This window comes from Ranitomeya imitator, chromosome 1, assembly GCF_032444005.1.
Source record: "Ranitomeya imitator isolate aRanImi1 chromosome 1, aRanImi1.pri, whole genome shotgun sequence".
Lineage (NCBI taxonomy): Eukaryota > Metazoa > Chordata > Amphibia > Anura > Dendrobatidae > Ranitomeya > Ranitomeya imitator.
In genome coordinates this window covers 72,996,422-73,019,212 of record NC_091282.1, presented here as the reverse complement: position 1 = coordinate 73,019,212, position 22,791 = coordinate 72,996,422, and the positions used below count along the sequence as shown (strand labels likewise).

The 22,791-nt window shown below is 46.9% G+C and overlaps 1 protein-coding gene across 5 annotated transcripts in view; it reads right to left on the bottom strand.

The window, feature by feature from the left end:
* Positions 1-22,791, bottom strand: part of UNC13B (unc-13 homolog B) — a 321,122-nt gene that overhangs the window by 31,613 nt on the left and 266,718 nt on the right. For all 5 annotated transcript variants that reach the window (XM_069747983.1, XM_069748004.1, XM_069747993.1 and 2 more), the window contains 6 exons: positions 16,933-17,022; positions 14,853-14,987; positions 14,084-14,217; positions 10,600-10,685; positions 921-1,047; positions 743-839 (listed from right to left, as the gene is read on the bottom strand). In XM_069747983.1, the coding sequence (XP_069604084.1) occupies positions 743-839; positions 921-1,047; positions 10,600-10,685; positions 14,084-14,217; positions 14,853-14,987; positions 16,933-17,022 (669 nt within the window). The remainder of the gene's footprint in view (positions 1-742; positions 840-920; positions 1,048-10,599; positions 10,686-14,083; positions 14,218-14,852; positions 14,988-16,932; positions 17,023-22,791) is intronic.

The window sequence follows — 22,791 nt, the reverse complement described above, 5'->3', positions numbered from 1 at the left end:
GTCAGACATTGAGAAAAACCTGCAGATGTGTCTTTATATATAGTGTATGGACACTTCTGGTTCTAACCGTATATAGCTATATACAGGAGATGCCCGGGTTATACCAGCTGTACATCTATATACAGGAGATGCCCAGGTTATACCAGCTGTACATCTATATACAGGAGATGCCCAGGTTATACCAGCTGTACATCTATATACAGGAGATGCCCAGGTTATACCAGCCACATCTATATACAGGAGATGCCCAGGTTATACCAGCTGTACATCTATATACAGGAGATGCCCAGGTTATACCAGCTGTACATCTATATACAGGAGATGCCCAGGTTATACCAGCTGTACATCTATATACAGGAGATGCCCAGGTTATACCAGCTGTACATCTATATACAGGAGATGCCCAGGTTATACCAGCTGTACATCTATATACAGGAGATGCCCAGGTTATACCAGCTGTACATCTATATACAGGAGATGCCCAGGTTATATCAGCTGTACATCTATATACAGGAGATGCCCAGGTTATACCAGCCACATCTATATACAGGAGATGCCCAGGTTATACCAGCATGCTCCATATCACTATATACAAGAAGCGGACCCCTCTGTGATGCCCATTTCCCTTCCATACTGGAGACAGGGACGCTTGCAGTGTTGGTGTGCTGTCCCGTTCTGTATGATGCAGTTCTCCGCTGTGGGCAGTGTCGGCGGTGTATGTGGTGACCAGTCGGTGTCTTACCCCATCCTTCTTGTCACGCTCCAGGGCCCCGTGCAGGAACTCCAGCGACACCTCCTCATTCTCATCCAGCCACTGCATGACAAACTGCTCGAACCACCTGCACAGAGACACGGCCCTTCGTTTATACCCTGGGTGTATCAGGGGGTGTATTATGTAAGGGGTAGGACGGGGTACGTACGCGGGGTACTCAGGCACTTTATCCTTCAATGGCGGCAGGTCCTTCACGTACTCGTTGTACAGCCACTTTACCTTGAAGTGCAGGTTCATGTAGTCGGCGCTCTTACACAGTCGGTGTTTCTCGTGCTCTGCTCGGTGGTAGAGAGGGGTACAGAGTCAGTCGGGGAACACAGCGTAAGTGGGCACACGGCCCCCGACATTATACAGACTGAAAAACCTATTCATGCCCAATGCATCAATAAGAAAGAGAACGTAAAAGCCCAAAAACAAGGAAAAAGTAACATAATAACAAGAGGAATAATAAACTAACTCTGCCCTCCTGACCCTAGTAATCAATGGGACCCAAGTCTATCATTTCTGGGCCGGTAGCCATAAGGAATACAACCAGCTGTCCTACCTGTGTGCTATGCAGTATATAGGCGTGTACGGCTACTGGCCGCCTGGCCCTTTATGGTCCCTCTAGGGTTGGTATTTCCGGTCTATCACCATACTGTACTTTATTAATCTACTTTACTTCAATTCCTGAATAATTAGGTCTTTTTTCTGTCATTTAGTGGAAAACAAAACAATCGTATGATTTCAGAGGCTATGATGGTGCACAGATCTAGCCCTGCTCACACAGCGGGACAGCTTGTTACAGGAGTGCCCGCACTTTGGTCCCTGCACTCCCGCTGCTACAAATAACTTACACAGAATATAAAGCAGAAGAAGCAGCAGCAGGACCGGAGCTAAAAGCACATAATAATATAAGGCTCAGTGACTACGATCAGGTAGAATATAGGTTGCTCTTGCTTGGCTACATCCAGTGCGGGGATTGGGGGGGAATAATTATTCACTACACCTAAGTATTAGAATATAATATACCCTGCAGATGTTAATATGGTGAGGAACTATCGAGTGCAGATACTCAGCGCTGTGCACAGGACGCAGCCATGGTGTTAAGAGGTGGGGAAGACAGCCGCCCAGGTTACAGGACCAATGACCAAGCTCATGTTTTTCACTACAAGGGTAATTCGATATGAACAGGGGGGAACTTACTGATCACCGGGGGTCCGAGCACTGGGACCTTCTCCAGAACAGGACTCTGGCATCCAAATACAGGACTGCTCGTTCTCTGCTCCGTTCATTGTCTATGAGACTGCCACATCTGAGCAGAGTGTTCCGCTTTCCCTGGCTGTCCCATGGACAAGGATTGAAGCAGAGTTTGAGCATTTGCAACTTCACTCCATTCACAATGCAGATACGGAGCCTTGTTCTGTGTATCAGTGGGGTCCCTTCAACAATTATTAAAGACACACTCGCATTAAATGCTTTTTTTTTCCCCTAAACAAAAAAAGCAAAACAAAAAATAAAATATACTGGCCAATTGCGACTTCCTTAAGCATAGGCTGCACGATTTCATAAAAAGGGTATTCCCACAATTCTATATTATGGGAGACAGCTTAAATAAGTGCTCCCAAAAAAGGTTTTAATTCCCTAAACCTGCCTAAATGTGTATGAAATATAGTGTAAGTGCATTAAAATATTAACCGATTGCAGTCCTTCCCAGTTTCCAGCGCAGCTCCGCTCCTCTTCTCATTCACATGAAAGCCATTCCAATTCTTCGGATCCCACCGCGCTCTATGTGTGAGCCGAAAGTCGCTTTTACAATCCAGTCTCGTTCTGATGCTCCATAGGCTTACACCTACACCCCAGTGTGTAGGAAATGGAGATCATGTGAGTGAGAAGAGGAGCGGAGCGGCGCTGGAAACTGGGAAATTCAGCAATCGGTAAGTATTTTAATCTACATTCCATACACATTAAGACAAGATTAGAGAATAAAATCATTTCTTGAGAGTGCTTCTTTATGTGGTCTCCTATAATACAGAATTGTGGGAATGCCCCTTTTATGAAAAAGCTCAGCCTATACCTATACTACTGATTTATGGGTCACTTACGTCTACAGACTTTAGATAATAGAAAGTTCTCCAAGTTTCTGTTATCCTCCATTTTTCAATCCTTTGCCTATTTCAAGAGCTGTGCATTTCTTCAACTTCAGGATACAACTAATAATTGCCAGCAAGCAGAGCTCTTGAAAACAGTGTTGAACAGGATTAAGCTTTAATAACATACTGTAAAATGGGAAAGCTCCTTTAAGCAGTGAACTACAAACCATTTGCAGAGCGGAATAGCATGAAGGCATGCTGGGAGTTGTAGTTTCATACCATGAAGTGAGAGGTATGTTGTAGACCACTTCCCTATGTAAAGATGGGAAGAGATGGCAGCGGCAAGACCCAAGGAGTCCGCACATCCTGCGTGCACAGCACTGAGTATATGGCTGTATCTGAGCTGCATCTACTGGGAGGAAGGGCAGATATAGCAGATCTCTCCATATCTACACACGTTACGCTCTTACCACCAAAAAAATGAACCATGCGTATTCGAAAGACGGCCGGGGCTTGTGACAGAGAAGAGACAGACACCAGTCATTGATAGCGGCTGACAGCAGTGCACTTAGCGTCATAGCAGGAGAATGGGGGACAGGGGGAGATTGCCAGCAACGAAGCCAACTATGCACTTCTAGCACCTATCTATAAGCAAGGCCTCCTTGACCATTTTTTTCCCCTCGAATTTTGTCCATTAGACCTTAAAGCATAAGTAATCTGAGGCAGTCTGGTTGCTGAGGACTTGCTACTTGACAGCTTTCTATACAAGAGTTGTTGTTAGGCTGTACATCGCTAGCAACTACTTTCTTAATTGACAGGAACCCTAGCAACACAGCACCAGTACCATACCTACCTCAAGTCCATCAGACAGTGAGACATATCACAAGAACCTCAACAACAGAGCACCAGTACCATACCTACCTCAAGTCTAACAGACAGTAAGAAATCTGACAAGAAGCCCAGCAACACAGCACCAGTACCATACCTACCTCATGTCTAACAGACAGTAAGAAATCTGACAAGAAGCCCAGCAACACAGCACCAGTACCATACCTACCTCATGTCTAACAGACAGTGAGACATATAACAGGAACCCTAGCAACAGAGCACCAGTACCATACCTACCTCAAGTCCATCAGACAGTGAGACATATCACAAGAACCTCAACAACAGAGCACCAGTACCATACCTACCTCAAGTCTAACAGACAGTAAGAAATCTGACAAGAAGCCCAGCAACACAGCACCAGTACCATACCTACCTCATGTCCAACAGACAGTGAGACATATAACAGGAACCCTAGCAACACAGCACCAGTACCATACCTACCTCATGTCTAACAGACAGTAAGAAATCTGACAAGAAGCCCAGCAACACAGCACCAGTACCATACCTACCTCATGTCTAACAGACAGTAAGAAATCTGACAAGAAGCCCAGCAACACAGCACCAGTACCATACCTACCTCATGTCTAACAGACAGTGAGACATATAACAGGAACCTCAACAATCGAGCACCAGTACCATACCTACCTCAAGTCCAACAGATAGTGAGACATATCACAAGAACCTCAACAACAGAGCACCAGTACCATACCTACCTCAAGTCCATCAGACAGTGATACATATCACAAGAACCTCAACAACAGAGCACCAGTACCATACCTACCTCAAGTCTAACAGACAGTAAGAAATCTGACAAGAAGCCCAGCAACACAGCACCAGTACTATACCTACCTCATGTCTAACAGACAGTGAGACATATAACAGGAACCTCAACAATCGAGCACCAGTACCATACCTACCTCAAGTCCAACAGATAGTGAGACATATGACAGGAACCCTAGCAGAGCACCAGTACAATACCTACTTCAAGCCCATCAGATAGTGAGACATATGACAGGAACCCTAGCAACACAGCACCAGTACCATACCTACCTCAAGCCCAACAGATAGTGAGACATATAACTGGAACCCTAGCAGAGCACCAGTACCATACCTACCTCATGTCTAACAGAAAGTGAGACATATGACAGGAACCCTAGCAGAGCACCAGTACCATACCTACCTCAAGCCCATAACATAGTGAGACATATGGCAGGAACCCTAGCAACACAGCACCACTACCATACCTACCTCAAGTCCATTAGACATTGACACATATGGGGTGGATTTAGCAAGACATTTTTTATACCAGACATTAATAATTGTAGTGCATCTTTTCCATCCTAAATAAGTTTAAGAGGCGGGTCCATGGGAGAAGTCATGACTTCTAGATAGGTGGGAATCCCTCTGCAGAGACCCCCAGCGATGCTAGAGTTGGATGCAATTTGCCCCATCTGAGAGAGCAGCAGTGCGTATGCCCAACCACCGCTTATAGACAGCCATGAAGGCAATTTATGTTGTTCCTAAAAATTGTTTTACTAGTTAACTTTCATTAAAAATGTAGCTCCTTCTGGCGGGGAGTGTGTGAGCTTCTCCCAGCTGAGTACAGCATTGGCTTTGTCTGGACGTCCCACAGAGAACACATGCAGCGGAGGTGGAATATGCGCACATTACACGGCAGCCGGTCAGTCCGTTCATCACTGCAGGTGATGCTTCTTGCATATGTCACATATGTAAAAGGACACCATATCTCATGTCCGTGACTGGTCTCCGATTTTGAGACTAGTTGACCAGTTCTGGTCCCTTTATAATGTATGCAACCAGGCGGCAGATTTTCAGTGCAGGTTTCACCCCTTTTTATATACAGTGGGTACGGAAAGTATTCAGACCCCTTTAAATTTTTCATTTTGTTTCACTGCAGCCATTAGGTAAATTCAAAAAAGTTCATTTTTTCACATTAATGAACACTCTGCACCCCATCTTGACTGAAAAAAAAACAGAAATGTAAAAATTTTTGCAAATTTATTAAAAAAGAAAAACTGGAATATCACATGGCCATAAGTATTCAGCCCCTTTGCTCAGACACTCATATTAAAGTCACATGCTGTCCATTTCCTTGTGATCCTCCTTGAGATGGTTCTACTCCTTCATTGGAGTCCAGCTGTGTTTAATTATACTGATAGGACTTGATTTGGAAAGGCGCACACCTGTCTATATAAGACCTCACAGCTCACAGTGCATGTCAGACCAAATGAAAATCATGAGGTCAAAGGAACTGGCCAACGAGCTCAGAGACAGAAATGTGGCAAGGCACAGATCTGGCCAAGGTTACAACAGAATTTCTGCAGTACATAAGATTCCTAAGAGCACAGTGGCCTCCATAATCCTTTAATGGAAGAAATTTGGGACCATCAGAAGTCTTCCTAGACCTGGCCGTCCAGCCAAACTGAGCAATCGTGGGAAAAGAGCCTTGGTGAGAAAGGTAAAGAAGAACTCCAAGATCACTGTGGCTGAGCTCCAGAGATGCAGTAGGGAGATGGGGGAAAGTTCCACAAAGTCAACTATCAATGCAGCCCTCCACCAGTCAGGCCTTTATGGCAGAGTGGCCCGACGGAAGCCTCTCAGTGCAAGACATAGGAAAGCCCACATAGAGTTTGCTAAAAAACACATGAAGGACTCCTATACTATGAGAAATAAGATTCTCTGATCTAATGAGATGAAAATATACCGCATAGAATTATCACCAAAAAGGTATGTGTGGAGAAAACCAGGCACTGCTCATCACCTGCCCAATACAATCCCAACAGTGAGACATGGTGGTGGCAGAATCATCCTATGGGGGTATTTTTCAGCCGCAGGGACAGGACGACTGGTTGTCATTGAAGGAAACATGAATGCGGCCAAGTACAGAGATATCCTGGATGAAAACCTCTTCCAGAGTGCTCTGGACCTCAGACTTGGCTGAAGGTTCACTTTCCAACAAGACAATGACCCTAAGCACACAGCTAAAATAACAAAGGAGCGGCTTCAGAACAACTCTGTGACCATTCTTGACTGGCCCAGCCAGATCCCTGACCTAAACCCAATTGAGCATCTCTGGAGAGACCTGAAAATGGCCGTCCACCAACGTTCACCATCCAACCTGACGGAACTGGAGAGGATCTGCAAGGAAGAATGTCAGAGGATCCCCAAATCCAGGTGTGAAAAACTTGTTGCATCATTTCCAAGAAGACTCATGGCTGTACTAGCTCAAAAGGTTCTTCTACTCTATGCCGAGCAAAGGGTCTAAATACTTATGACCATGTGATATTTCAGGTATTTTTTTAATACATTTGTAAAAATTTCTACATTTCTGTTTTTTTACAGTCAAGATGGGGTGCAGAGTGAACATTAATGAGAAGAAAATTCACTTTTTTGAATTTACCAAATGGTTGCAATGAAACAGAGTGAAAAATGTAACAGGGTCTGAATTCTTTCCGTACCCACTGTAGATATAGAAGGGGTAAGTGGTGATTGTATATAAAGAAGGGAATCCGGGGGTAGGAGTGGGGGTTGTATATTAAGAATGGGTAAGGGGTTGCCACGTAAATCTGAATGTAAAACAATGAGAAAGTCATTGAACATGGTGATATAACACAGAATGAGACGACTGCTGCCCCATCGCCATGTGTCTATGTACAGGCAGGAAGGCTATTGGCATCGGATTGCACACCAGGGCAGGGGCAGTCGGGCACACTTACCACTCAGCCAGTGAAGAGAACTTATTTTATCCAAGACTTGAAGGTGAGGAAGAAGAGATGACATTATTACACACCGCAAAATGATCACCAGCTACAGCATAGAGCGAAAGCAAGCCCCCTGTGCATGGGGGTCCCACAAGGATCTCTGGCACATAAGGCAGCACTAAGGGGGTGGCACTGAAGAGGCAGTTTTGCTACGTGCCCATAACCTGGCACATAACGCAGCACTATAAGCAGGGGGTGACACTGAAGGTGCGGTTCACCTGCATGCCCATCCCCTGGCACATAAGGCAGCACTATAAGCAGAGGGTGATACTGAAAGTGCAATTTAGCTGCGTGCCCATACCCTGGCACATAAGGCAGCACTATAAGCAGAGGGTGATACTGAAAGTGCAATTTAGCTGCATGCCCATAACCTGGCACATAAGGCAGCACTATAAGTGGGGGGGTGGCACTGAAGGTGCGAGTTTAGCTGCATGCCTATCCCTTGGCACATAAGGCAGCACTATAAGCAGGGGGTGGCACTGAAGATACGGGTTAGCTGCGTGCCCATACCCTGGTACATAAGGCAGCACTATAAGAAGGGGGTGGCATTGAAGATGCGTGTTAGCTGCATGCCTATCCCCTGGCACATAAGGCAGCACTATACGCAGGGGGTGATACTGAAGGTGCGGTTTAGCTGTGTGCCCATACCCTGGCACACAAGGCAGCACTATAAGCAGGGGGTGGCAATGAAGATGCGTGTTAGCTGCATGCCCATCCCCTGGCACACAAGGCAGCACTATAAGCAGGGGATGGCACTGGAAATGCGGGTTAGCTGCATGCCCATCCCCTGGCACATAAGGCAGCACTATAAGCATGGGATGGCACTGAAGGTGGACCACTGTGGATTTTTTACTTTTTTTTTTCTCTAAGATTTTCACCCTGTGGATGTCGAGAAGAGTCACCAAACCCTGACAGCAAGCAGTGATCTAGATACTGAACTCACCCCGCTATACAGCGATTACACCTTTATACAGAACTAGATCATTCCTTTATCAGCGCCTACAGACCGTATACAGTGTGACGACACCGCATACATAGCACTGCAGGCATCTATAGCCATCACAGTGCAGAAAACAAACAGTTGTATGACAAGCCTCGCTGTGCCCCATCTGCATGATGGCTGCCACCCGTGGCTCCCTGACACAGGCGGTGGCCACTGTGGTCTCGGGCTCGTTGCTCACATTATGTAAGTGCAGCCATCCCAGATCAGGATTCTCCTGCATCTTTCCAGGGCAGCAGGGAGATTATATGTAATGGCCGCACGACTTAATCAGACAATTACTGCGCCCGCTGCACGACCTCCGTCTGACTCATGTGCTGGTTGTGGAGAACAGAATAAAAATCAAAGGGAGAAGACAGTCTGTGAGCGGCAGACGAGCGGCCCCCGCACCACGCCGGGACTCTGGGGGTCATAGGGGTCTGCACTGAGAAAAAAGAAGACGACGAAACGCAACAAAACATTCCGCGTTATTCGTATTGTTTGCCCCTTGCAGAACAAAGGATGCTCATCCCATGCCGGTGGTCACTGTATGCCCGCCATATGACTAAAGATTGGAAAACATGGCTGGCACTGGAGGGTGCGGGGCACCACAACGCCACCCTAATTCAACGAAGATGATCCACATTGACATCAGTGATCTGGTGGATTATTTGGAAAAATGCAAGACAAGAAAATAATAGTTGTCCCTATGACAACACTTCCTGACAGCACCGAGACTCCGAAATTGGTAACACTGGACCCCCTTAGCAGATGAAGGAGGCTGCATCTATAATTCTTACTAACGGGCCGCAGATTCTAATCAGATGGAGAAGAATGGAGATGGAGAACTACAGCCAGCACCTCTCACCTCCACATAAGCGTCACTACTGGAGTGGCGACCGTCACCAGTTTGTACTGGTTTTACCCATCCATTCATGAGGTCATTTTTCTTTTTTGGTGCTTTTGTGTTTTCCTCCCCTTCTTCCAAGAGTCACTGACGTATCCACATAAGGCCTTGGTTTTTTTGTGGGACAAGTTGTAGCTTGGAATGACGCCATTCATTTTACCATAAAATGTACTGAAAATATATTCTAAGGTGAAATAAAAGGCAATTCCACCATTGATATTTTGTGGTATGATTTTATGGTGTTCACCGTGCTGTAAAAATGACCTGGCATTCTGATTCTCCAGGTCAGGACGATTAAGGCGATAACAAACTTGTAGAGTATTTGTTTTATAGGTTTGTGGTTAGAAAAAAATTACTACTTAGAAAAAAGACAAAAATTTTTTTTATATATATATTTTTTAAAATTCCGTTTGATGCAGCGGTGTGGTGTGAGCCGTCGTCCTCATCTACACCGCTTTGGGTTTACATATGAGGTCCTGATCGCTTTTTAATGCATTTTTGGGTGGGAGGCGTTGGAGACCTAAAAATGCTAATTCTGGTGTTTCTTTTTTCTTTAAGCATTATTTTAATGGTTAAACAGCAGAGATCTGTACCAGCACCGCACACTCAAACCCAATGTAGAAGATACATTGACAGTCCGTGAAGATACAACCGCACTCGGATGTCATCCGAGTGCAGCCTGACTTTTTTCACAGATCCATAGACTTGCGTGGCCAATTTTGATCAGACCCTCGGATCAATATTGGACATGTCTCTGCGACGTTTTGGTTTGTGAAAAATCACTGACATGTGAATGGCCCCATAGACTACCACAGGTACTAGTGCTATCCGAGACAACCACACAAAACATCGAATGTGTCATTGGCCCTAAAGCCCACCAATATAATCAGCTGATCCCTGGGGGTCTGGCTTTTCCACTGCCATCAGCTGCAATACCGCAGGCAGCACACAGTTGCCTGATTTGTAGCGCTATACAGCACCCATTAAAATTCAGCAGCTCTCCATGGGTACGAGTCCCATCTCTATGACACGCCTATGGGTCACATTAACCCAGAAAGAGGCATAACATGACAGCTGGAAGGCAGAAATAACCAAAGAAATCCAACATGGAAGCTCTCAGACTGGATGGCGCGAGTGTCCCTGGCGTCCATGACCAGGGCGAGGCCGTAAGTACCCCCGATGTCCGGGTCCCCTCTTACCTTCCATGGCGTACTTCATGTCCTGGGAGAAGAGGTTCCACATGACCTCCGCGCTGACCTTGCCCACGCTCAGCTCCTGGGGAAATCTTCAGAAAGAAAACAAGAGATTGAATGTGATTCTCATGTACAGAAGGAATTAATAAGATTCAGGGCGATTTCCCGGAGTTGGGGGTCCAGTGACCACCATGTGTGGAAGGGAACCTTACAGCCGGTGGAGGGAGACATTGAGAAATCCTGGGGTACACTGCAGAGGTCACAATGTACCGGCTAGATAATGACCTGCCAACCAGTTACCAATACTCACCAGCCCTGTAAATGGGGGAAGGGCTGGTAAGACCAGAAGCATGCGACAACTGCACACAGCATGCACTGCGCCCATTATCCCGCATCAGGGGGCACTAACTTATCTGGGCCATCGACCACATGGTCAAAAACATCTGAAAGAGGGTATGAAGTGCCATAAATGTCTGATTAATGCAGGTCCCACTGCCAGGATCTATAAAGGGGATCCCTTCACCCCAGTCTGCCCCCCAGAGAGGAGGCGACCCTACATGTGGCCTTTGCTCACAGCTGCACAGGGTATTTCAGGAAGCTTATTTTGTGGGAGGTCACAGATGGAGAGTCACATAATGGAAAGACCGGGCTTCCCTGCAGAGCAGAGTATTTCAGGAGAGGGATGTGCAGGCCCATAATTAAAAGACCATGGTGTCCTACAGACAGAGGAAGTGTCCGGTGGAAGAAGCCGGGTAGTGACAGTTCACTCGTATTAGTGCTAGAAAAGAGGAGTCTGCGTGTGAAGTGAATGAAGACAAGCAGAAGCAGCACAGAGTATTTCAGGATCTGTAGAAGGGCTGACATCCCTGCAGATTCCCATATTTACAGGCTGCACCGTATACACTGCACCAACCTTCCGTTAAGTAACCTGCCCTCATGTGCTGTGCGACGAGCATGCAAAAAACAAAACCCACGGCAGTCAGGTGGCAGGCATAGATATGTATACAGGCAGCGCGGCAGGCATAGATATGTATACAGGCAGCGCGGCAGGCATAGATATGTATACAGGCAGCGCGGCAGGCATAGATATGTATACAGGCAGCGCGGCAGGCATAGATATGTATACAGGCAGCGCGGCAGGCATAGATACGTATACAGGCAGCGCGGCAGGCATATATATGTATACAGGCAGCGCGGCAGGCATAGATATGTATACAGGCAGCGCGGCAGGCATAGATATGTATACAGGCAGCGCAGCAGGCATATATACAGTTGGCCAAAAGTATTGACACCCCTGCAATTCTGTCAGATAATACTCAGTTTCTTCCTGAAAATGATTGCAAACACAAATTCTTTGGTATTATCTTCATTTAATTTGTCTTAAATGAAAAAACACAAAAGAGAATGAAGCAAAAAGCAAAACATTGATCATTTCACACAACTCCAAAAATGGGCCAGACAAAAGGATTGGCACCCTCAGCCTAATACTTGGTTGCACAACCTTTAGCCAAAATACCTGCGACCAATCGCTTCCAGTAACCATCAATGAGTTCCTTACAATGCTCTGCTGGAATTTTAGACCATTCTTCTTTGGCAAACTGCTCCAGGTCCCTGATATTTGAAGGGTGCCTTCTCCAAACTGCCATTTTTAGATCTCTCCACAGGTGTTCTATGGGATTCAGGTCTGGACTCATTGCTGGCCACCTTAGAAGTCTCCAGTGCTTTCTCTCAAACCATTTTCTAGTGCTTTTTGAAGTGTGTTTTGGGTCATTGTCCTGCTGGAAGACCCATGACCTCTGAGGGAGACCCAGCTTTCTCACACTGGGCCCTACATTATGCTGCAAAATTTGTTGGTAGTCTTCAGACTTCATAATGCCATGCACACAGTCAAGCAGTCCAGTGCCAGAGGCAGCAAAGCAACCCCAAAACATCAGGGAACCTCCGCCATGTTTGACTGTAGGGACCGTGTTCTTTTCTTTGAATGCCTCTTTTTTTCTCCTGTAAACTCTATGTTGATGCCTTTGCCCAAAAAGCTCTACTTTTGTCTCATCTGACCAGATAACATTCTTCCAAAACGTTTTAGGCTTTTTTAGGTAAGTTTTGGCAAACTCCAGCCTGGCTTTTTTATGTCTCGTGGTAAGAAGTGGGGTCTTCCTGGGTCTCCTACCATACATTCCTTTTTCATTCAGATGCTGATGAATAGTACGGGTTGACACTATTGTACCCTCGGACTGCAGGGCAGCTTGAACTTGTTTGGACGTTAGTCGAGGTGCTTTTTTTCCAACATCCGCACAATCTGGCGTTGAAATCTCTTGTCAATTTTTCTTTTCCGTCCACATCTAGGGAGGTTAGCCACAGTGCCATGGGCTTTAAACTTCTTGAGGACACTGCGCACGGTAGACACAGGAACATTCAGGTCTTTGGAGATGGACTTGTAGCCTTGAGATTGCTCATGCTTCCTCACAATTTGGTTTCTCAAGTCCTCAGACAGTTCTTTGGTCTTCTTTCTTTTCTCCATGCTCAATGTGGTACACACAAGGACACAGGACAGAGGTTGAGTCAACTTTAATCCATGTCAACTGGCTGCAAGTGTGATTTAGTTATTGCCAACACCTGTTAGGTGCCACAGGTAAGTTACAGGTGCTGTTAGTTACATAAATTAGAGAAGCATCACATGATTTTTCGAACGGTGCCAATACTTTTGTCCACCCCCTTTTTTATGTTTGGTGTGGAATTATATCCAATTTGGCTTTAGGACAATTCTTTTTGTGATTTTTCATTTGAGACAAATTAAATGAAGATAATAATAACAAAGAATTTGTGTTTGCAATCATTTTCAGGAAGAAACTGAGTATTATCTGACAGAATTACAGGGGTGTCAATACTTTTGGCCACAACTGTATGTATACAGGCAGTGCGGCAGGCACAGATACGTATACAGGCAGCGTGGCAGGCATAGATATGTATACAGGCAGCGCGGAAGGCATAGATATGTATACAGGCAGCGCGGCAGGCATAGATATGTATACAGGCAGCGCGGCAGGCATAGATATGTATACAGGCAGCGCGGCAGGCATAGATATGTATACAGGCAGCGCGGCAGGCATAGATATCTATACAGGCAGCCCGGCAGGCATAGATATGTATACAGGCAGCGCGGCAGGCATAGATACGTATACAGGCAGCGCGGCAGGCATAGATACGTATACAGGCAGCGCGGCAGGCATAGATATGTATACAGGCAGCGTGGCAGGCATAGATATGTATACAGGCAGAGCGGCAGGCATAGATATGTATACAGGCAGCGCTCTCCCTCACTCACCCCGTGTCAGGAAGCTTCTAATCTCGGCCGACGAAGTCACTTATACAACAAGAGACAGAGCAGACAGGGAGACAGACTGACAGGAGATGACAGCTCTACAAAGCACACAAGGGTTAGAGAGAGAACAATAAGCAGACGCACAGCGGCGGGACCACTGGGGGCGCTTACTGGTTGAGTACAGGGGTGTAGGCGTTCTTATCCTCCTCGATGATCGACACGATCAGGGTGATCAGCTTGGGCCAGAAGTCCAGATTCTTTATACAAGGTCCTTGTTCCTCCGGAGGTAGATCCTGCTTCTTGTTCTGGGGAGGCGCAGAAGCGTTAGCGAAACCCGCAAGGCGCAAAGAAAAGAGTTGACATATCGCAGGGTACGGGTCTTTGCGCTATGGTCTCTGCCTAGTTTAGGCAGCCTGCACAACTAAATCAGCAGGTTTACAGCCCCCCCATCTTCTACTGGCTGTGTGTGATTGACTAGTGCCCTGCCAGGGCCTTTCTCCTCAGAGTTACACTCCGGCTTAGAAAAATATTTAGAATTGAGAGTGTCTGTAGTTTGTTGTAGTATCCCTCGTGCACATCCCTCTCCCCGGCTTATACGCACAGGTTAGAAAGTCTGCTTAGATTTGTGACCGATTTGTTGACACGTGGGTGTTTTATCCCCCTGGGGTGTGTCCCTACACAGTGAGACACCAACTGATCCAGTGCCAGGCAGTATAGGGGCACACAGTTATACAAGAAGAATGGACCCGCCCAGTTGTCATATTTTACAATGGGGTGTACAAATAACTTAATTCAAACCCATCAGGAGAGATGGCAGGTCCTCTATATCTAAATCCACTAGATTAGGGTCCGTCGTCCTGGAGTGGCATTTTTGGCTCACTCTATTCTTTGGTCATTTTGCTCTTGGCGCTCTCGTGGCGATCTTAGCGTGATTACTTACGGGATCGGCCTGGTACTCGCGGCTGTACAGCTCGTGGCAGTTGTTGAAGATGTACTCGTAGGTGGAGTTCAGGCACGCCTTCACGCAGTCTCGGACCACCTGGCTGGCACGCGGGGGGCTCTGCAGCTCTTGGACCTGTCAGAACAGTGTAAGGTTATTACCGGCCTAATGATAGAGGTCAAAATGTTATTAATTAGAGGACCAGCTACTCGTGAGATCTCATCTTACAGCGGCACCGAGAGATGATCACAGGTGGTGCCAGAGCTCCGCCACCCAGTCCCTCCTGCAATCGGGAAACTTCCAGTCCTCAGACTTCTAATGCCCGCTTGTTTAGAGTCTGCAATCTGTCATCTTCAATACTCCAGAGCGGTTATTCCAGTAAATATAGGGGGAGCGGGAAGCACAGTGCCAGTCCTGCATGCCAGCTCCGAGCTGAATGCTGGGCGACATATCCAGTGTTGTCAGACAGATGCAAGCTGATTCCCGCTCCCCCGCTGTTCTGCCTGTCACATCCCGCTTACTGTCCGTAACTGACAGCTCTGATCGCTCTCAGCCAGGCTGTCCCAGTTATCAGCTGTGGAAAAGCACCCGGCAGGAGGGTAGGGACAGGCGCCATCCGGCAGGAGGGTAGGGACAGGTGCCGTCCGGCAGGAGGGTAGGGACAGGTGCCGTCCGGCAGGAGGGTAGGGACAGGCACCCGCGCCGGCAGGAGGGTAGAGACAGGCACCACCCCCTCCTGGCTAGAGTATAGGGACAAGCACCCTCCCAGCAGGAGGGTAGAGACAGGCACCCGCCCCGGCAGGAGGGTAGAGACAGGCACCACCCCCTCCTGGCTAGAGTATAGGGACAAGCACCCCCCCAGCAGGAGGGTAGAGACAGGCACCCGCCCCGGCAGGAGGTTAGAGACAGGCACCACCCCCTCCCGGCTAGAGTATAGGGACAAGCACCCCCCGGCAGGAGGATAGGGACAGGCACCCCCCCTGGCAGGAGGGTAGACACAGGCGGCCCCCCCGGCAGGAGGGTAGAGGCAGGCGCCTCCCGGCAGGAGGGCAACGACTGCTGTCCCACCCCCTGCAGGAGGGTAGGAACAGATGCGCCCCCCCATCCCCGGGCAGGAAGGTAAAGAAAGGCGGCCCCCTCCCAGCAGGAGGGCAGGGATAGTCATCCCCCTTCCCTGCAGGAGGGCAAGAAGACAAGAAGAAGGTCCCCCAGCAGTATGGTTAGGAGAGGTGTCTGGCGGGAGTTTAGGAGCAACAGGCAAATGAGTAGGGAGAAGTGCCCCAAAGGAGGGGAAGGGGAAGCTGACATCTTTGGTAAAACAGCACATAGTTCGGTTTGCTAATTAAGATGCAACATGCAATATTTTACTTACACCCACAGCTAAATTCAAAGTTCTGCCGATTAGCCTTTACTGCCCAGGCTAAGTTATTGATAGGTGCGATTTTAATGTTGCAGATTTTCTGCACTATTTCTGCATCTTTTAGGTACCTTACGTTTTTATTGTGTATTTGATGCTATGGTTTTTGTCTCCGTTTAGTCTGTTGTGTTTTAAATAAAGCTGCTTTGTTTTTGATACTTCTTGGTATTTGGCTTTAACAAAACTTTATTGATACAGTCACTTGCGGATTACATGCGTTTCTGTGGAAGAAACTTACTAAAAACACATATGTGCTTTTTATCTGTGGATTTTACACATCTAAGGCAATCTACAGGGAAAATCTGCCCAGAAAACTCTGCGTCCCAGCAAGAGAAGCGGACATGTTGTGGATCCCATACACACAGCACAGCGGCACAGGGAGATTTCTATGAATCCTTTCCTCTCTGCTGACACTGACACGCTGCGCTATTTGTGCATCAGAAATAAGCAGAGTAAAAAGCCTCCTGGTGATGTACGGCCGTTATCCATACAGAGCGCCATGTAGGGTGGTGCGCACTGGGGGTATCAGGGCAGCGGTTTGCCTGGTGTCACATAGAAGCCCCCAAACAGCTGCTAATCAGGAAGGCTTCTTACAAAATGCAGCAGATCCTCCCAGGTTTCCAGAGGATCACTCTGATCACAGCTCATCCACCGATCACTCACCTTCATGCGGAAGAATGTGATGCTGGTGAGTAAATCCACCGTAGACTTCAAATCCTGCAGTCTGTCTGGGCTGCTGGCCGGGAAGTTATTCTATGGAGACAAGATGGGGTTTACAAGATCTACATCACAGCACCAGGCTCATCACTGGAAAATACCAGAAATATCAGTACACTCCCTGACAGAAGTTATGTCACTTATCCGTGTTATGTAAATAGAAGCTTATAACCTGACGTTAAATTCATCCATTGGCTGTATAAATTATTATTTTGAAAGCTGAAACCCTCCGAAATGTGGTTTAGGTTAAGAAAATAAATTGGCATCAATGCAGAAATATTGATCAGTTAATGGACACAAAATGGTCAGATTTTGGCAAGACAAAAGTTTTGTCGCCTGGTCATATAATGCACCCAATCCTAGTTTATATCCTCACCTGTGCTCAGTAAATGATCGTTTAATTAGAGTGTGTGTGTATAAAAAGAAACCCAGCACCCCAGGCCTTCACTTGAACTGCAACTTGAGCTCTGACCGCATTCCAAAAATCCACCCAGCGACCAAAGCCTGGATTATCAAGAGGCTGAAGACCTGTTCCACTGCAGAGGTGGTTGGCATCTTTAATGTGTCTCAGCGTCAAGTACAAAGAATTAAAAAAAAGATTTGAAGAGACTGGAGATGTGTTTGACAAGCCCAGGTCTGGCAGACCCGGCAGGACAACTGCTCAGGAGGAACGATTGTTGGTTAGAAAATCCAAAGCAAACCCCTCTTCCACTGCAGCAGAGCTCCAACAGGCCTGGTCACCTCAAGTCCCTGTGTCAACTAGAACAGTTTGTAGGATTCGGTCTCGAAATGGCCTCCATGGTCGAATCAGTGCCCAGAAGCCAGCACTAAACTATAGGCAAATAAAACACCGTGTGGCATTTGCAAAGTCCCACATCCTGCTAAACAGATGGACGCTGGAAAAGTGGCAGAAGGTGGATTTCTCTGATGAATCTTCAGTAGAATTACACCACAGCTGCCACAAATACTGCAGGAGACCTACTGGAGCCCGTATGGATCCAAAATACACCCAGAAAACAGCTACCGTAAATTTGATGGTATTGCCCAGTGACGTAGTATATTGGCCAGTCACGTATTATATTGTCCACTGACGTAGTATATTGGCCAGCCACGTATGTAACAGGATAAAAAATAAAAAATAAACATATACTCACCTTCCGAGGGCCCCTTGTAGTCATGTCGCCTGTGTGCGGTGCACGCAGCAGCTTCCGGTCCCATGGTTGGTATGAGCGCAGGACCTGTGATGACGTCGCGGTCACATGACCGTGACGTCATGGCAGGTCCTTCTCGCATAGCATCCTTAGCACCGGAACCTGCCACTTGCACTGCCGAGGACAGGACGCGACGTCAGAGGGCGAGAATAACCTTTTTTTTTTTTTTTATTATTCTTTTTTGTAACATTAGATCTTTTTACTATTGATGCTGCATACGCAGCATCAATAGTAAAAAGTTGTTCACACAGGGTTAATAGCTGCGTAAGCGGAGTGCGTTACACCGGGCTCCGGTAACGCTGGCATTAACCCTGTGTGAGGGCTGACTGGAGGGGAGTATGGGGCGGGCACTGACTACGGGGAGGAAAGAGCGGCCATATTGCCGCCGGACTGTGGCCGTCGCTGATTGGTCGTGGCAATGGTCGTAGACCTTTTGCCATGACCAATCAGCGACTTGGATTCCATGACAGACAGAGGCCGCGGCCAATGAATATCCGTGACAGACAGAAGGACAGACAGAAAGACGAAAGTGACCCTTAGACAATTATATAGTAGATTTCCAATTAGAGGCATTTACTAACATTATTAATAATAATAATAATAATAATAATCTTTATTTTTATATAGCGCTAACATATTCCGCAGCGCTTTACATTTTTGCACACATTATCATCTCTGTCCCCATTGGAGCTCACAATCTAAATTCCCCATCAGTATGTCTTTGGAATGTGGGAGGAAACCGGAGTGCCCGGAGGAAACCCACGCAAACACGGAGAGAACATACAAACTCTTTGCAGATGTTGTCCTTGGCGGGGTTTGAACCCAGGACTCCAGCGCTGCAAGGCTGCAGTGCTAACCACTGAGCCACCGTGCTGCCCATTACACCTAGTACATAGTGATAGGATTTTGGAGATGGAAATACCCCTTTAAAGCCCAGCAAATGGGAGGAAATTACCCGTATTTTCCGGCGTATAAGACGACTGGGAGTATAAGACGACCCCCAACTTTTCCAAATATTATCAAAAAATCGGGGGTTGTCCTATATGCCGGGTGTCGTCTTATAGGGTGGGTGCGGAGCAATCTGCGGTCGATGTATATAGTGGGGGGGGAGTGGTCCCGATGACTAGGTGAGGGAGCGCCTCACCAGGAAGGTGTAAACGAAGCAAACTGTCAGCGTCTGGGATGCCAGGGGTATGCAAAAAAGAGAGAGAGCGGTGCTGTGCCTAGAAAAACACTCCTCTTTCACTCATCTGGCTCTCCCTTGTATCCTATTATCTCCATCTCTGCCTCTGCTTCACTTACACCTTCCCGGTGAGGTGCCCCCTCATCTCGTCATTGGGGTCACTCCCCCCACAATATGCGGCGATCGCAGATTACTCCGCACCTGCACTATAAGACGACACCTGGCGTATAAGACGATACCCGACTTTTGAGAAGATTTTCAGGGGTTAAAAAGTAGTCTTATACGCCAGAAAATACAGTACCTTTATTCCTCCCGACAGCTTTCAGTCATGAAGGAGCGGCTTCAGTCACCGCACAGTACATAGTGAGCAACAGCTGTAATAACCGGCTCTGCAGGACATCAGTGCAAAGCTGGCTGTCAGTCAGTGCCGGGGTGTTGTTACAGACGCCGCTTATTATATGCTCAGTGGTGACTTGAAGCCATGCTGCCACGCCTCTATGACTGAAAGCCGGAGGAAAAAAGTTAATTTCCTCCCAGAAGCTGGGCTTTAAGGACAGAGTCAGAACACAATTAACCTGCAGATTAACCTCTTATCTGCAGGTTAATAGTGTTTTTTGATATGACAGATTCCCTTTAATAGTTAGCCGGGGCCTTTAATTGGGAGGCGTATTTAGGAGATCGACTAGACTGCTATATAGGTGTGTGTGTTAAGAAAGATATGAAAAATGTTGTAGATGAACATGTCAAATCTATGAAGACCTCTCTGGAGATGGAAGATATCGCCCTCACATTGAATATATGGAATTATAACTGAGGAAGTGAAAGAGCTGACACTTCAACCTCCACTGAAGTAGCATCTCCTGCCGTAAACAGGTAATTACAGCAGGCATACTCATGGTGCATTGTGAGCGAGGAAGGAAGCAAGAGACTTGAGAGCTCAGGTTCTGTAGTACTGAAAGCCGGACGCAAAAAAGTACAGCCATGGGTTAGTGGAGACCCAGAGTCGACATGGTGAGAAAGGACAGAGACTATGTGTAAGTCAGACCTGGGAGCGTTGGTGTAGGGAATTCGGGCTTGCCATGCTGGGTACTGTAAGAGAGTGAGCCAAGAAGATATGTGGAGATAGAGGGTCTCGTTGAGACATGTGGCGATACTAAAAGGTTACTCCCAAGATATGAACAGTCAGTCACCTACAATTGCAATGCGTGAGCCCCTGTATTGTACGGAAGATGTAAAAATCAAGTACGATTTCTGCTTTGGTCTAGGCGAAGGATCCGACAAAGTGACATAACCACACACGGCCTGACACCGCCATGTCAGCTGTTTCACTAATACAGGTTTCACAGACCAGTGATCTCTGTATACATCTGTATACAAGGAGCTCCCCCTAGTGGAGGCTATAAACAGTCAGAATTAAATAATGTAATTCTGTAGCTGTGCAAAGCGAAGGATTTAAGGCTGAGTATATAAAAAAAATGGAGGTTAAGAATAAAATTGAACAAAATGTTACACTTCTTTCAATAACAGATTTGTCCTGTAGCAAACTCTGGGCTATGAGAAGTACTGGGTGGGTAGGGGCTTTCACACATGGCTGCATTCATTGACATGAAACAGAGATCTTGAAAATATTGGAAAGGGATATAATGGAAAGATGTCGAACTTTTCATTATACAATGACTCTAAAAATCCCTTTTGGTAACTTCAGCAAATATTAAACTTATTAAGAAGCGACTGATCAGTCAACATTGATAGAAGCGAAGGATATTTCCTGGCTCTTCCCCCATTACTGCAGGCGGCAGCTTCGGCATAAACAAACAGGATTACTCTCAGTGATAAGCGCACTAATCATGAATATTGATAGGCAATAAAAAGTTCCTGACAATGAATATCCTGTAGGGGGCGCTCTCCTGATGCCATGCAGACAGCATTGTTCTGGTACTGCAATATCAGAAATGATGCCTCTCATACGGATGTAAAAAAATAATCTGAGTTTTTCTGGAAGGATGTAAAGAGCAGATGGTGAATGTTTCATTATTTAAAGCCGAGACAGCTTGGTGGAAGCCACGTGTCCACCCGAGGCGCCAACATTTATCCGGCACGGCATTTTTCCGGCAAGTTTGTAGAATACAAGGCACAAGCCCTGAAGGAGACGAGACTGAGCAGGGATACAGCAGCCAGATAAGATGCAGACAACCACCTGCTGAAAACTTTCTGCCTCCAGCAGGACCAGCTGTGGAGAAGATGGTTTCAGGCTGCCCTAGAAACAGTGTTTATGGAAAACCGAAGGCAACAAATTCCAGTGCAGATCATGGAGATGATGAGACCTGAAAATCGGTGCCCTGAGAAGCCCTTCAATCAAAAACGCTGCCCACATCAGCTATAGTCACGGGGTTACCGCAAAAGAGAGCCAGAAGACCGCATCGTCTGACTGCTCCTGCGCTGAAAAGAAGCACTTCTTTTTAAATGGTGTTAATTTATTTTGGCAGTACAGGGGTTAATCGGCCATGTTAGGAGCTCTGGGAGTCTGAGCTCTCAGCTGAGCTCGTTAGTCACTCCATTCCCCTTAAAATCAGGGTCCTGACTGACACACATTGTCAGAGCTAGCTTATGCTGCATGGCTTGGAGGAGAGGCGTTTGGTGGTTATATGAGGAGTTTGGTGGGTTTATCAGTGACTGTTGCTGGGGTTTGTAAGTGTGATACTTCCCTTTCCTCCTCTTACTTTGGTTTTTCCCCATCCTCCACAGCTCTGTGCATTCCTCTGTTATATGTGAGTGAATATTTTTATGCCTGGTATTTTCAGTTGCCCTTGTTCGTGTTGCCTTGTTCGTCTGGTTGGTGTACTGTGGTACACAGTTGCTCCCTTCTTCTCTGGGTGGGGGAAGGGAACAGACGGAGGGTGGATACAGGCGATAAGGCAAGGTTGGTGGCCCCGTCATCTTCACCTTCAGAAGTAACCTGGGGAATAGGGCAATCCTTAATGTTAGGAACAGGGAAGGAGCCCCTGGTCCCGGGTCACCTGACAACCGAGTCATGACAGATCGACATCAGAGGAGGCCTAGGACCGAAGACTTCCCACTGTGCCCAGGATAAATGCCGGTGACCAACGGGCATAAATTAATTTGTATTCTCATCTCTATGAGGCATCATCGCTGGCGTATTGCAGTCCTATGCAATGCCACACACTAAAGTAATGTTACACCTCCACATTAAACCTACAGGAGCTTTTCTGACCTCCTACCCTACATCCATGAACATTAATAAGGAGTCGACCCCTTTGCAGCTGTAACAGTTCTTGCTCTTCTGGGAAGGATTTCTATTAGATTTTGGAGGGTCTGTGGGAATTTTTGTCAATTCATCTCAAGGAGCATTTATGCGGTCAGACCCGGATAATGGGGAGAGGCCGGGACAGG